The sequence below is a fragment of the Mytilus californianus genome, unplaced genomic scaffold, assembly GCF_021869535.1.
Source record: "Mytilus californianus isolate M0D057914Y unplaced genomic scaffold, xbMytCali1.0.p SCAF_11, whole genome shotgun sequence".
NCBI lineage: Eukaryota > Metazoa > Mollusca > Bivalvia > Mytilida > Mytilidae > Mytilus > Mytilus californianus.
The window spans coordinates 28577218-28594635 of NW_026262593.1; the positions used below are offsets into that span (position 1 = coordinate 28577218).

Sequence of the window (17418 nt, forward strand, 5' to 3'; positions counted from 1 at the left end):
TATGCAGGATCAAATACACTAGCTTAATCTTAAATCTCCTTCTATCCAAATTCAATACACTTTTCAATCCTATCTTTTTATCTCCGTTCTTTCAGTAAAACTTTTCTTAAGAAGGCTTCATAGAAGATAAAGATTTATAAGACCCAAGGACAATTATATTTTAATCTTTTTTCATAGCTATATTTTACCTGTAGCGGTCAAGTAATCTGAGTGGCCATTAGGCTGGACATTTGGACATTGTTGTCAGTTTAATTGAATGGTAGGACATTGAAAGGCTGCTATTGAAATTCAAGCCAATAATTTAAATTTCAAAGCCTTTGCTATTGAACTGTTTCACTTGTTGACTTGGTAAACATGCATTAAGGGTGCGTGGCTATGTTCAATTTTTCTCTCAAATGGGCCAGTAAATTGCAGTCTTTTCATATATGGCAAAATGCAAGAAAAAGCTTAAATTATTAAACTTATTTATTATCATTTTATGTTTTCATAAATTTTTTATATAAGTACAATTATTCATCCGAATTTTAAGAATTGACTATGGCAGATCCTGTTTCTTTTTCAAAGGGGGGCTTAGAGGGGTCCACCAAAAAAAAAGGTGTTGCAGCTGAAAAAGAGAAAAGTGTACTAAATAACTAAAATATTAGGCCACAATAGGGGCCTGCGAAAACAACTTCATAAGTTAACCAACCTAACTTATTGTTCAAGGCATGGAAGATATTATTTAATTGGTTAGTTTAGCCAAGACAACTTATGAACAGATTATTCCATCACAAAAATGTGCTATAATGGTGCAATGTCCGGTAACTATTTAAAAAGAAACCTTTACGAATACTCCAATTTTACAATACATGAAGTAATCAAAATTCTATTTTCATTTACAATGTAACAATTTGAACAGAAGAATTTATAAATAAATGATAAATAGATAATTTTACAACACATATTTATCTTGTATGAGATTTCTTGACATTTATAAGTCTTGCATTTTAGTTTAAAAACTCATCATGGTAGCAAAACATGTAGCATCCTGCCATGAGTTATTAATACTTTTAACCATGGCAAAATACTTTGTAAGGAAGAAATTAATGGGCTAAAAACAGTAAGAATAAATAGATACACAATTTAACATCTTGAAATAAATTAGATATCAGGTACTAAAATAAAATGCTTTGAAGATTAGTCGACTAATTAATAAAACATGTATCTCACAAATAACTATCATAAAATTACCACTGTAATAGTCCTAGGATCATAACACTACAACTGTAATAGTCCCAGGTTACTAGTTAGCTATTGTAAAACTAGAACTGCATCTGTTTTGGTTTCTTGATTCCCTGAAATTTTTTAATCTAGTAATTGTTGATGCATGTACATTGTACATGTTCATATTTGTGTTATAATAATGAGGTATATGGGCCAGATCCAATTAAATTCAATATTTTATCAAATTGGTAGAGGTTATTAAGAACAGTTCCTGATTTTCTTTTTTTAATGAATTTAACTATTTTTTGTTTTTATTCATGTATATCATGTGTTATTTGAATACATATATGCTAAATTTTTAAAGAAAATTTTTGCCTGACCAAAATATAAATTTGCCTGGCAAATATGAAAATTGAATAAAATAATTGAAAACAATTGTGACATTTGGTAATACTTGTTTGACAAAAGCAAAATTTGCCAGACATTTCAGGTGGTCAAGTTATATTTCGGGACTTCTGCATCAGTTAGATTACAAGATTTTTTTAGATGGTTAGCTTATCTGGTAAACAATAAGACAACTAGTATAATCATACAGTCAAATAGATTTTGTATAAATCATATTTGCTTTTTCAGAAGTTTTTATACCACTCCACAATTGTCTTGACCATGATATATATAAAGTCTCTGACATTAATTGTTTAAAATTAAACTTTGTTCTAGATTTTCCTAGAAAATAAAGGGGGGGGGGGTCTAAATTCAAGTTTCAAGTGAAGTATTTTAGAGATTAGTGTTGTAAATTACAGTTGTCAACCATAGTTTGATAACAACCATAAAATTATACCAATGGACCATTATGTAGTGGTCAAGTATTTACACTATTAGAGTTTATTGTCCAATAATAATGGGATTAGAATTGATAAGACAAACTTTATTATTAGTTTATAACTATAAAATGTGATGGGAATTTAGATGGTAATGATCTCATAAATGTCTGGGGCTACCTGTCAAATTACAATTGAACACATTCCATTTGAATTCTGTCCACACTTCATATAATTGGGAAGCTAGGCAAACATTTATTACCAATAGTTATATAATATCTCATTTACTCTCTATTTCAAAATTTTTGGGTGTTAGTCAACATTTAAAGGTCATTATACAATTATTTACATTCTTAAAATATTTAGTTTTAATTGAGTTTTATTAAGCTAGACAAGAATAAATGTACAGTGCAGTATTGCAAAACCAGAAAATAAATTGCACTCTCAAACAAAGATGTCATCATAAATATACTGTTTCATGGTACAACAAGAATAAAATAAAGTTTAGAACAAATTTAATGTTAATTTTGATTGATTAAAATTAGTAATGAAGAATATTGCATAAAAACTTCAAACGAACAAAAATAAATACAACAAAGCGCAATCCGTCAAACAGTAGGAAGTGACATATGGCCAGGGAATTCTGTAGGCCCATTACAGGTATTGATGATGTTAGAATCGGCCTGCGGCATAGGTACATTTTCACCTTTGTCTGCCCAGGTGAAGATTTCAGGTGTAAATGAGGTGTGAAGACATTGATCTATCGTGTGGTTGATACATTATTGTGTACCTGTTTGTTGCTGACCACAATTGTTTGGTGGTCCCTATGATAACTTTTTGATTTGCTGGAATAATTAAATTCCTTGGACATTAGAGGTGATTTGGACATATTTGAGTGAGGGAATTATGATCCATGGTGATGGTGGTTGTTTGTTTTCATTTTATATTTTTGTTTGATTGGTGGGCGAAGGAGTGTTGTTTTTTTTCTCGTCTAAAATCGCTAATGATAGAAAAGAGTAATTGTTTTTATTTTAATGTGACATAGTACAAGATTGTTTGTCTTTCAAAGTACATTTAATTGTATTACTCAAGTGACATGACTGAATTTAGTATTTGACAAAATTATCCTTGTTTTTTTAGCTGTGACTCAACTGATCCCAGAAATGTCATCTTTGCTTTTTCAAAACCCCAAAGTTCTGTGGATATGCACTTGAAAACATTGAAACAATTAATCTGAAAATATTATTTTTGTCTCCTATATGATTGAATGTGTCAACATTTCCCACCCTTGTGTTGACACACATGGTAAAGTCATTAAGTTGATTGTTGACACCTGACTATACCCAGGACACCTAAACATTCCTAGTATTAATTGATATGGAGGTTTATCTTTCATTAAGGGTGGTAATTAATTTATGTATGTAAGTTATTGACCCTCATCAGTTTAATGGCTATGACCCATGTCAGATTCCTTGTAATGATTTTGTTTGTTTTTGTATGTACTCCAGAGTTTGTTTTCAACGGGATTACGCAATATTAATATGTTAAAGGTTTCAGCTAATGTCATGCCAATACTCTTACATAATGGAACATAACTAACATGCATCCTTCAAAGACACATTTTTACCTAAATTTGTTTCTGGTAATTCCTGTTTTAGGGAATATTGTTAATTAAAATAGCAATTTTACTAGAAAAGAGAAATTCAATATCGACAGTTTATTAGAACTAGAAGTTGTAACACTATCCAATATAATAATTACAAGGGAATGATTATCTAATTTTTATGCGTTTGATCTAGCTTGTAGGTTCCCTATATATTGAGTTTGAAACAACAATAACCTTATTCGCCTTTCTTTGATATTGGCGGTAATTAATTTGGTAAACTATATATGTTTAATTCAGTTCATCTACTATGCATAAAGTTGATCCCTCTTGAATATAGATTTATGGAGTAATTTTTTTTGAACCGCAGATCAAAGAATTTGTAGAATTCCGCATTGATCGTCTCCTCACTTTTTTGAGAGCATTACTCAATAGCGTCATGCTTCATTTACTTCCTGTTTGAAGTTGCACAATTTGGAAAGTTGATCAATTAATTCGGAACCTCTCAAGCATATTAACTATTTTAATACAGCTACAAACTGCAACTAATATAATTTTCCAGTCCACGGAAGTACGTAGGGGTGTCGATCACGGTTGATTGACATGTTCTATATTTGTACTTTGTGAAGTTGCCTCCAGCATTGTATTTACAGAGCTTTGCTATACTAGTTCATAATTATGTGTATGCATTTAAAAATCAGAAGACGAGTTTGAATTAGCTTGTACATCCTCATTTAAGGTCATGCAAGGTTATAGTCCAAGACAGACTTTATCAATGGTTACTTGCCCATTTATAGCTTCCTTTGTCTGCAATCTTTCTCTTCTTTGAAATGTTGTTACTTAGTCTAAATGCAATGGATTTGTTTATTTATATTTTTCTACTTCAAAGGAGAAATATTCTAGTAAAATGAATTATTCTATATTTCATCATTGAGACTTGACAACTGTTGTCAGCTTCTTTTATCTTCACATTCTAGCATGCAATAGTATTTAGCTTAAGTGCTTACATGGCAAACCATCACTTGATAACAGTGCACTTTATGCTGTTTCTGGATGAAAAATATAATTCGAGATCAATTACTGCTTTGTAGTTCCCTCAGTGGAAATCCTTGACAAGTATTCTGATATTTTGAATGACATTTCAGTGACATTGGAAGAGGATTTTCATATTGACTAACTGTTAAAAACCTATTCATTATGTCTTTGAGTGTTATGAAGTTCTGCAGAGCATGCAGTGTTGTAATCTTTAAATTTGCAGGGTTTAGGTTGATATGGGTAGGGTTGTTGACTTGTTGTGGAAATAGATGAGTATTTTGTCACCAGAATTATATGTACAAATGTACCTAATGGGCTATAAGGGTGCTGAAGACTCATTTTAGGGATTTTAATTAGGGTTCAGTGTTTCATTATTTGAATGAACAGTTGAAGCATGTAATATCTGATAAAAAGTGCAACATTTGCATTTTGTCCTTATGCTCAACTAATTTTTTTCAAAGCTGCAAGAGAAATTTTATGCCAAAAAAGAACATGAATGAATATGTCAAACACAGCAACATTTCTGATTTTGTAAGTTTATATAGCATTTAACTTGTACCTCCTTGGCTCTAATCTTTTTTGTGATACCTTTTTGAACATTAGCACTAGATGAGAGGGTTTTTAGCTCCTATTTCATTCAGTGTTATATGAAGCTGGGATCTTGTTATTTTATCAAGTTGAACTTTTAACGATAGAGCCAATTTGCTTTAATTCAAAATTTATCTTAAGTATTTTACATGTGGTGCAAACTGATCCCATTTTAGAAGATAGCATCTTAAAACAATTAGAATACTTGTAGCAGAGGAATTATATCACTGCACTAATAGTATTGTTTATTGTCAAGTTATGAAAATTAATGAGTTTTTATTGCCATTTTACTGCATTAAAAGCATTTAAATCTGTATCTGATGCACTTAGTTATCTCTGATGGGAATTTATTTAGATACATGATGTTGATGATGTTAATGCTTCTTTGTGAGGTGATACATGTATTTTAGGAGATTTATGTTTCTTTTCCTCTTCCTGATAGCAGACATAAATCCTTGGATTCATGATGGAATTATCCTTTATATAGATAATCCAAAGTACATGCAATAAATGCATGGATTTTCTAGATGATTGACATTTAAAATTTCTGGGTTTTTCCTGGAATGTGATATTATGTAATACTGGGCCTAGACTTCTGCATTACCATTTTAATGAAGTATATCACAATAAATGGAACAGAAAATAATCTATTTGGGTGTTTATTTCTTGTTTTCAATAAGAGTTCCTTACAGTACAAGATTATCAAGTTATGGACTTTTATTATTGTTTTCTCTTGTCAGTACAAAGAAACTCTCATTCTGAAGGTAGTGTTGGGTTTAGGGTTTTTAAAACAAAATTCTCAATAGGGTAACATACTAATACATTGAATTGAATTGAATTATTAAGGAGAGAAGAATTTGTTTTACTCAGATTTAGGTATCATAACCAGAAAGTCGTGTCAACCCAAAACTGTACTTTTGTATATACTATTGGAGCTACAATTGTTGTTAATGCTTTCTGTGGATCTTATGATAAATTTGTGTTCTGATAGTATAAAATATCATGTGGTTCACATGACTATAACTATAATAGGACATTAATGTTTAATATTCACATGAATTAAAGAACACTACCATATATATGCATTTCACCATTATTTAAGAATTGTAAAATTTTGTTCAGTGTTTCCTATAAAGAATTGATGCATATAGTTGAACCTGGCATGCAAGTTAAATAAGGATTATATAGAGCATTAAAATCTGTTTCCTTTTAAAAAATGAAATCCCCCATAACTCTTTTAGTAAGGGCCATCCTTTTAGTCAATCCCTATCCTTTAAAACATGTCCAGGGAAAGTAACACTGCAGTTAGTGTAGGCCAATAACAATCCAGTGTCCATGTTGTCAAGGTGCCAGGTTGTTAGTTAAAAAGTAAATTGTGTATTCAATACAGGTAGGAAGTACATATGTCATGACAAGTGGTGTCATATCACTCCTTAGGCTACATATGATGGATGGTCATTCATTAATTCATAAAAAAATGATGGTGTTGTTCCTCTAAATCTGTATTTTGGTGTTTATTGTGGAAGATGAATAATAATATTGCAGCTGAGCAATAGCTCTCATAAGTACATTTCATTTCTATTTTAATTGAGAAGAATGAAAATAACCCAATCCTGCATGTAAAGAGATGTACAGTCAAAGTAGGAAAATAGATTTTGAAGTAATTAGCCATGGCAAATTGAGTGGTTTCAGTTTCTTGGGTCCTCTGAGAGCCCAACTGCCACAATGTACATTTAGCTTGTAGGTTGTTGCAGCCTATTTGTTTAAACTAGAAACAATCGTCTCTGTCTTCTGAATGTCCTGGTACTTTTGGAAAAAATGCTTGTTTTTTGCTCATTATCTTTCATAGAAAGAATTGTTTTGTCAAATGTACTTTTATGGTATGTGCAAGCAATGATATCATTATTGTTTTTCTTGTTTTATTATAATCTATCACTAATCCATCAACCACATTACATTTTAATGAAAATTCTACCTGCCCAACGGGTCATGCAACATTTAATTAAATAGATATCAATATTCAAACATTGACTTAATCAGTCTGTGTACTGATAACACAAGAAGCAACGCTGATCACCTGTGGTCGTAAGAAATACCAGGTACAATAACCCTGTGCCCAGGTATCTACCCTAGCCAAATACTTCTATTATAAACCAAACAAACACGTTCGTCATTGGTACTGGCTCAAGTCGAAAAAAAGAGAATTTATCTTACTTGGGAAACATTTGTTTTTGACAAGGGTCGTAAGGTGGAGATAATCCTTTCCGTTTATTTGCAAACTGCTTAAGAAAAAATTGAAAGGATTGTTTCAGACATGGTCCGCCTTCTTCGGCAGGGCTTCAATAGTTTTGTTGACTTAGTATTTTTTGAGTTCAGAATTTCAATGAATTTTTAATATTGAAATAAAGTAAACTTTAACAAACATATACTTTGCCGCGTGTTCAATTGTTATTCCATTTTTGAAGTAAAACGGAGACAGATTTTCTCGCTTTTCATTTTATTGATATGGATTTTTTCCATAGAACTGTACAAGACGGTGTTTTATCGTAGTGGGAAATGTTTTTTTTTGTCTAGAAGATTGGTTACTGACCCGTTTTCTCATTGAATTTCAATTGCATGTTTATTTTCAACTTAGTGATAAATCTTTGAAATCAATAGCCTTTTGCCAATATACAGAAACTGAAGCAGAAATTATCAATGAAGATATTGTATATTTTAGTCGAGATGAAATGAAAATATCTAAATTGAATGTGTAGAAGTCGTACAATAATCAGTCATCTTCAGTACTGTACAATCAATGCAGTTAAATTTTATATTCAAAAAACATTGCTAGAAAGTGTCTTTCTGAACAATTTGAATACTGACGAACTATTTGAAGTCTTGTTGTGGTAGAATCAGAAATATATCTTTGTACATGTTGTATAACTCTATGGTTTTATTGTCTAAAGTAAGTACTTAGAAATGCTCTAGAACCTAATTTGTCTTTGATCAAGACTTAAAGCACAGATGTCAAAATTTTGAACTCTTAGGCTAATTTCATGGTTTTGCTGTCTTGCTAGATCCAGTTTGTAGCTTGTGTCAGAAGTCAAAAGCTTAATTATTGATTTTTGTCATGTCTCTTTTTTCCCATTTATAACCAGTGACAATTTCAACCAAATAATTAAATTCTAGAATTTAACAAATTACTTAGGCTTGATGTTTGGATAGGTTTCTCATCATTCAAATTGAAGGCATTTTGTACTTGCAAATTGAATCGATTTTCTTTCAAAAATATTTTGGCTGAAAAGTTGTAAACTTAATACATTATCAAATGTACTTTTAGCTCTGGAACTCACAAATTCTGTTTTCATGTGTTCTTAACAACTTTAGGTGTCATAAGTTTCAAGATTTCAATTTGAGGTCGGAATTTCTTATTTTTGTGTTTTTAAAACTGTGTTGAAGATATTAGAAGTTCTGTTTATTTAGGCTAAAATTGAAATCAGACAGTCCAGTCATCTCTCAGAAAGATGTGATAGGGACAAATAGATAATGCTTTGAAGAGAAAAATTTGCCTTTCAAGGGGCAAATAAATAATGCTTTGAAGAGAAAAATTAGCCTTTCGTTGCAAACATGTTCGACATAAAGTCAGTTTGATAAATTTATTTTATGATGGGAAATATATATATGTAAAAGAATTTTATGGTTAATTATTTCTGAGAAAAACTGGAATGATCAGATATTTTTGTTTTTCAATGTTGGTAAAAATGAAAAAGTTGAAAAAAATAAGAAGGAAATTTGCTTTTGGCGTTTTGATCACAAACTAATTAGATAAATTGATATGATAAAATCTCCTTGTTTACAAAATAATTTAGTGTTTTCCCTCCGAGGATAATAGCGAACTCCACTCTGCAAGTGAAAAGTAAGTCACAATAGGACATCATTTACTGCTCGTATCCCAAGATTGAATACTCTGTCCATAATATAATGAAGGGTTTCAAGCATTGGTACATAAATAATAGATTACTACGATCGGAAATATAATCAAGTATGGATTAGCGTTCATTAATCACAAAACTCTGATTTAGTTGGGCAGGAACACAGTACTATAACAGGATATTGAGTTGTCAAATCCAGCACTCTAGTGATGGTCAGCCTTAAAAGCTTTTCTACCGAGATTGTATTTTAGAACAAAATAATTGTCTGGTTTAAGAATTTACTGTGTTAAAAGAGATGTTGGACATTGTACTGGACACTATTGATGGCATATAAATCTTGTCTCCTATCGATTTCTCTTATTTTGATGTGAGAAAAAGACAAGAAATTTTTTTTTGTTGCAATTTACATCTTGGACCAGGAAATAAATTAATAAGAATGAATTATGCAAGATGTGGAAGCATTTATATAATTTTTTAAGAGAAATTTGGTAATGCCGAAAGAAACACTTATAAAATATACATTAACCTTGTAATTTAGCTTTGACCAGTACTGCACTGAGCCCTTGACATGATTAACCTCACAATTATATTGATTGATGGGTGTTTTAACGCCACTTTCAGCACTATTGTGCTATTTCACGGTGGTCAGTTTTAATGATCGAGGAAGCCAGAGTGCCCTGAGAGAGAAACAGGACCTTCACTAGGAAAACTGACAATCCTAGTCAATGAAGATTTGAGTCAAGTGCACTTGCAACATGCAGGATTTGAACTCACAACCTTAGTGTTGACCGACTAATGATACAGTAGTTAGACTACCTCAGACCACTGGGCCATTATTATACAATAACCTCATAATTTAGCTTTGACCACTACTGCACAGAGTCCTTGGCATTAGTCTCACGTTTCAGTCTAGCCTGACATTTAGACAAATCCACATTTCTGTCCTGAAATTGTGTTGTAATGTCATAATTTATTCTACACAAATTACTCTGAAACAAGACAACACCATTCAATGTTATGTAGAAAATTGAACAAAACATCATTAAAGCAGTCTGTTAAATGATGCTTTCTATGTAAATAGTGCACAGAAAATGATTGTTCAAATAATTATTGTTTGCCTATTCTCTTAAAATTACAAGCACCATTGAACAAGAATACTTTGATAGTACTCCTACAGGAGCTGTTGATTACATTATTGGGACATGAACATTTAGAAAGACAATATTAAATTATACAACAATAAAGCTACTATATTGGAAATACAATTAGATCTTTTTTTTTCATCCTGTATTTTTTAATAGTCTTGGGATGATGATCTGACTTGATCTTTCATTTGTTTATTTATTTTTTACCTGCATAAAACCTTAAAACTTCGGTTTTATGAATGAATCTTGTTATAGAGGGAGAGAAACTTTTTATCATTGGTTGTGACAGTGATTTATCGGTTTGAATTATGTCCTATTTATAGAAATAGCAGCCATTTTGGTTATGACATCGATGTTGAATTGTTTGTTCATCTTGTTTTCTATTTATGGTCATACCAGGCATGTTGTTTGTGTCAAGGGCCAAAGTGAAAAAATGCGAAAACATCCACGAAAAATCTCAGAGTAGGGTATCATGAGAGAATCTGCCTAACTTTGTGACTCAGTTTTCCAAAATAGATAAGATATTCATCCACATGTCACCTGTAATATTTTATTTCAACGCTATTGATTTCTTAAAAATTTAAAAATTATTTAATTCATTCACTTAATTCAAGAACTCAGCAGGCTCTAGAAAATTGATCTGTTGGAAATTTGTGTAGAACACCAGGAAATTTCTTATGATCCTGAACAAAATTGTAAATGTCTTGGATTGTCAGACAGAAAATTTAGTGAAACGCTTCACTCAAGCTTAAATTAAATTCAACCATGCATATGATTTGAGAAAAAAAGACTTATTAGAATTCTATTTCAAAATTTTGTGACATTTAATGCCTTATGAATGATCATGTAGACTTTTTATCAAGGTCAGATTTTCATGGTGAAACCGTTTGTATTTTGACATGAAAATGAATTTAAGAAGTTATATCTATAGATGAGTTTCAGCATAAGAATATAAGATGGTTCTGTGGTGTTTTCTTTCAAAATTTTAAGATTGTATGCTCGGTTTGGAGTGAATTATCTTTGACTTGGATTTATTTTTTGGAACATCTATCTGTGAGGAAGTTAGATTAGGAGAAAGTCTTTTAGTCATTACAAATAATCTTAGAATATTATTTGTGCATTTGTATGTTTCTCAGATAAGAAGACATAAAATAGGAAGATAGATAACTGTTGAAACATCTCTAAGTCTTCGTCCATTGATCAAAGAAAACTTGTTGTATGGAAGACACTTTTCAAAGATTTCACTTTTCCAATAGGCTTTTCAGATTCAACCTTCTTTTATTTTTTGGACCTTGAAAATGTATAATTTGAAACGGTATCAAAATTATCATGTAAGAATACGCAGGCAGATTGCTTAATACAGCCGTGATTTTTTTTAAATAACCCTTTGCCATTTTCATCATGTAAAGTTTGTATCTTAATGCATTTGGAGTTCAGTAAACATACATATTACATAATGCCGGGTGATTACAAATTATTTTATAACAAGGTATAAAAATCTCTTCATTCTCGCCTTCACAACTGATCAGCTAGCAATATTTAACACCTATTTGTGACATTATTTTATTGCATCACTGTTTTATATACCTCAAAATAGTGCTAAGTATATACTCCATTTGATCATTTTATGGGGATTTGGTGTGAAGCAGAGGAGTTTTATATGTTAGTGACAGACCGAATTGACAAGATTTAAATTTACGATCTAACAATGATGGCAAACTACAAGTATTTTATTATATAAGAGAGATATTTTATAGTAGAAACATGTAGAAAATTTATGATGCTCTTCTGACAGTGCCATAAGTAATTTAGTCATTTTATAATCATTGTTGAAGAGTTTTTTTAGTAGGAAAACTTCAGAACTGATTGATTTCTCTCCCACTGTGCAGAAGTAAGATGTGTTGTAAAGTGGTTTATTTTTGCAGTTTGAATTTGGGATTTTAAGTGTCAAACCTATATATTTTCATTTTACTTGTCCCTAATTATAATCTTCAAATTGATTATATAAATAAAAGGACATTTTCTTAGCAAAATTATAACCCCCCCCCCCCCCCCCCCCCCCTCAAGAAAAGAATTTCCAACTTAATTTATAGTACTGTTGATTCTTTATTATTTATGGGCTGCATATTTTCGTAGGTGTGTGGGTAAAGGAAAACCATGAATTTAAATAATCAAGGCTATACAAATATTCACTTACTTTCATAGGAAGTAAATTATGAAACCATAAATTCAGGTTTCCTTCAAGAGATGGCTATTTTTTCTACAACCACGAAAGCTGATACCAACGTAAATAAATGTCAGAATCCGCAGTATATATAATATGCATTAGAACATTAAAATCTTTTAAAAAAAACAAACAGAACCTACAAATTTTTTCATTTACTAAATTATAAGGACAACAATAATGTCGTAAATCAACCATAAAATTGAGAATGGAAATGGGGAATATGTCAAAGAGACAACAACTCGACCAAAGAGCAGATAACAGCCAAAGGCCACCAATGGGTCTTCAACGTAGTGAGAAAATCCCGCACCCGGAGGTGGTCCTCAGCTGGCCCCTAAATAAAAATGTGTACTAGTTCAGTGAAAATGGACGTCATACTAAACTTCAAAACAAATAAATGAACTAAAATTAAAAAACATACAAGACTAACAAAGGCCAGAGGCTAGTAATTAAGTTGAGCAATATGAATTAGAAACTGGTCAAAAGTTTCTCTTCACTGGTACCGTAAGTTACATTGGTCCCGACTTTACATTTCAGTTACAATTCCGTGGATAAATCCTATGAAAGGTAACATTTCTTTGGGGTGGCAAGAATTCCAGCTGCTTACATTATAGTTTAGCTTGATGATATTTGAAATACTATGGAAATTTAATCACAGATTACAAACGTTGAAACCTGCAAAAACTAGAAATGAAGTTGATTTAATCCACAATTTGTTAATGAGCTGTGTAATTTGTTAATGAGCTGTAAATTTTCGGTACAATTTAGATTTTTCTACAAAATAGAAAAGAAGAAAAGAATGGAATTAAAAAATTAAGTCAGGAGCAAAAAGTGACTGACTGTTTCCTTCCAGTTATTACAATCTGATAAATTTCTATGGTAATTTAAAACATTGCTGCATTTTATTTTTGCCATTGCATTATATGATGAACTGTTCCTGTGCAGTCTGCATCCATGGAAGCTTAAACTATATGAACATACTACTAGTCTGCATCCTTGGGAAGCTTGTTTTATATGATTTACTGCTTTTTCAATAGAATCAAGGAGGGATTATATTTCTTATTATATTCATACTCTATACCATTATACGATGTTGATTATATTAAACAAATTTCAAATTATTTTATGGGGATCTGTGAATTTCCAATAATTTGTGACAATTGTTCATCAATGTTGGCAACATCGTCTGACATTTGTATTATCTCTCTGTGGTGTATTTCTCTTATAAAGTTACTTATCTGGTCAAACAAGGGATAAATTGAACTGTCAAATTCACGGAAATATCATTCCAGTATAAACATGATCATTTCCGATAAAATTAAAGTGATAATTTCCTGCCATGAAAGAAATTGAACATTGTCTCGGAAAACCCCAAATAAATTGGATTTAATTCCACCAGCAAATTTGTTGTATATAGTGTTGCCTGGCAGAAGTGTTTGCTATTAGCTGTAATAGTGACAAACTTCACTTAGCAAATATTACAAAAGTGCTTTATTGGTAAATCTTAGCTGAACATTTTTCCAACAATTAGGTTTTTTCCATCTACAAGTAATGACTACCACTGGGACTTGACATCAAAGACAGGTTGTCGTGGAAATTGTTTGTATTCTATCTTTTTCTCCGCTATTTCTTGGAAACAATTTCATTATTAAATGGTGTAGACCTTTTATCGTAAATATTTCTCATTGACCGCTTGGATTCATACTTGCCATTTTGTAATGGAATTAAAAAATAAGAACTGACATCACCATTTTATAGTACTTTTTGTCACGTAGTATAATAGCAGATTTTCTTTTGATATTTTTCTATCTAATGATTTAAGAACTTTTCTCACATTTCAAGTACAGAATTCAAGAGTATTAGGTACACTTTATGTAGGCTTTATATTATTGCATGATGAAAAGTCTTCACTAATTGAAATAGTCAAATGAAAATGAAGCCTAAAACTGGTGAATTCCTCCCGCCCCCCTTTTTTTTAAGGGTAAAATTAGCACAGTAAATCATCTACATTATTCTTTTCCAAGAAAGAAAGTGGGTGTTTTATAAAGGACCAGTTATATTTTTATAACAAGTTGATATATGTAGCTGAAATATAGGAGTATTATCAGCATTTGCTTGTCAGCCGCTGTAGGAATAAAGATTCAAGATCTAGACATTCACCTATATCATGTATATGTCATTCAAAAACAAAAAAATACTTGTTACAGACATGATTTTTTTTAAAAGGTTTGCTTTTAGACAGAACATGTAAAATTTTAACCCAAATATAAAATACAACAAAACAAGAAGTCAGTGACCCTCAAATTAATTGGGAGTTTTATGAGCCAGAAAGGAAGTAAGATATTTTTTATTGTATGATAATGTGAAGCCTCAAGTCTATTTTGTACTGGTAATTAGGTGATAAAAAATCTACATCAGTAGTCTTAATTTTAAGATAAAATGTTATCAGATAAAATCATGAGATTTATTCTGCGAAAATCTACTATTGTAACTTGTACCTGAAATTAAAAAATTGACAATGTAAATGTGGTTTTTACCTGCATATATTTGTAATCTATAAGATTGATTGATTGTTTTTTTACCTAGGATCCATAGGCAAATTTCACATGCATATTCAGGATTAGAATAAATTAAGTTATAAGGTTCAGCAATGAAAATCAACACTATAAAAGGTTTGAAATTTGGTCCACCACTAAAAAAAAGTTTATGACTTATAGGGGACAGAAATTTAGCCTTGTATAACAGGCTCAATAATCTATGAACTCTTTATAGAGGTGTCCAAAGTCTTCTTTGAAAGTGCAGAAGGCTTTTCAACCCCCTTATGAATATGAATGAAACATCTATGTATGAAAATATAAGGGGAGTTACTAATATACACATAAGTCCACTTTCAAATGTCAAAAAAAAATACAAAATTTGTCATTGAAATATTATAGGTATTTAGATGATATGATATTAATCTTTTTTTTGTGATTTTTTAGTGGTACTGTTGGATTCTACAAAAACTTCAAGATTAGGTTGGACTACACAGAGAAATGGACCAACAGACCAGTCAAATTATGGGGTAAGTTTTTGTCAATGGAGTTTAATACACTAGAGAAGTGATGATCCAGGTCACATTCAATGCATGATATGTCATAATCGTTTATGAACCTAGTAGCAGGTATTTGTTGAGGGATTTCCTTTTCTAAAGTATCAGTTTGGTCCTCGATGCTCTTCAACTTCATATTTTATATGGCCTTTTTTGACTTTCTTGATATCGAGCGTCACTGATGAGTCTTTTAGTAGATGAAATGGGTGTCTGGTGGACAAATGGGTGTCTGGTGGACAAATGGGTGTCTGGTGGACAAAAAAATTATCCTGGTATCTTTGATGAGTTTGTTTGTTACCATGGTTACTGTAGTAATAGTAACGTTACCATTTACATAAGACTCATTGTCTAATCCATGTCATTTACTTTGGTCAAGTCTTCAAAGATAATGTAAAGAAAGACAAAAATAATGAAGCATTGCAACTTTGCCTCAGAGTCAACCTACTAGACATAAAAGTTGTTAAAACTTGCTGAATTTATGCCTTAAGTGTTTTTGCTGCTTAAGAGATCAGTGGACATGGGTTAGTAACACAACATTGTTGTTACTGTTAGATTTCACTCCCACTGCAATTACACTTGATGTGTAAACATGACAATACAATATTGTGATGAACAGGAAGGAACATTATGTTTAATCTCTTCTTTTGCTCTCTTGTTTTGTCACATGCATAACATAACAATACAACCCAATATTTCTATATTTTTTTCTGTTGATGACTAATATTTCCCACAGGAGTTCTTGTCAACACAAGTTTATCTGTTGAAAAGTATGGATTTGTTTCATTGAAGGTTTTGTCACATGCCTGACACAACATTGCCGTTAGACTGATCTCTGACAGACAACAGTCCTGTTAACTAGAATTTTGAGATAAAGATGATGAAAATTTTAATCAAATAGAAAAATAATCTTCTGAAAGAAGCAAGCTTTACTACTGAATACTATGGTTTGGGCATGAAAAAATATGGAAACCTAATTAAGACAGCAATCTTTGTTGACAGGGTCATGTGTCCTTTTCAAGCTTGATTAGACAGAAAAATGTTTCTCTCCCTCAGGGAGTACATAGACTTCATTATTGTGGTAACTAAGGAAGTGAATGCTTCCATAGTAACAAGAAACTTCTAAGTGAAAGTTCTAATCCTTAAGCAGAAGGTCACTAGCAGATAGATTTTACAAAAATTTCTGTTTGAAGTTATATCTGTTTCCCAATTACATACTGTGTAAACAATGGATATTTTCTCCTGTTAATTTTGTTAGAAAAAATGCCATGAAAATAAGATAAATATTTTATGTGAATTGCACTGAAAATGAGCTATTCTTATACCAAATTTTTATCAAAAAAAAAATATGTTAAATAATGAGTGGCTGAACCTACGCTTCATAAATTTACTGTCGTAAAGTTTTCTAAAAAAATTGCCTTCCTTTATTTTTATTTTAGCAATAGATATTATTAATATTATTTTGTATGGCTTTTATTAGAATAAGCCTTTTAAGGCTACTGTAATAGAAATTATTTAGAAATAAGTATTCATGATCTTAAGTAACATTGAAAACTGTATCTCTTTTTTCACTTAGATTTCAGTCAATATCTCTCTGCATGTCATTTTTTCACAAAATTATCTCGAGGGGTTTCCACTGCATATATGAAATTAAATAATATCTATGCAAGACATTTAAATATTTTTTTAGAAATTAAAAATGTTTAGACATCCCCTGGGAAAATAGAAACTTCAAAATATTGATAGATTAAGAGAACTAAAGTATGTTGTGAAAAATATCAACATTGGAATGCTATG

At 31.0% G+C, this 17418-nt stretch overlaps 1 protein-coding gene across 6 annotated transcripts in view; it reads left to right on the forward strand.

Moving 5' to 3' along the window:
* The window catches only part of LOC127719847 (ephrin type-B receptor 1-B-like), an 89584-nt gene that overhangs the window by 3415 nt on the left and 68751 nt on the right, over nucleotides 1-17418 (forward strand). For 5 of the 6 annotated variants that reach the window (XM_052226164.1, XM_052226166.1, XM_052226168.1 and 2 more), the window contains exons 2-3: nucleotides 13071-13100; nucleotides 15515-15597. In XM_052226164.1, the coding sequence (XP_052082124.1) occupies nucleotides 13071-13100; nucleotides 15515-15597 (113 nt within the window). The remainder of the gene's footprint in view (nucleotides 1-13070; nucleotides 13101-15514; nucleotides 15598-17418) is intronic. The other variant, XM_052226167.1, reaches the window with a different exon arrangement.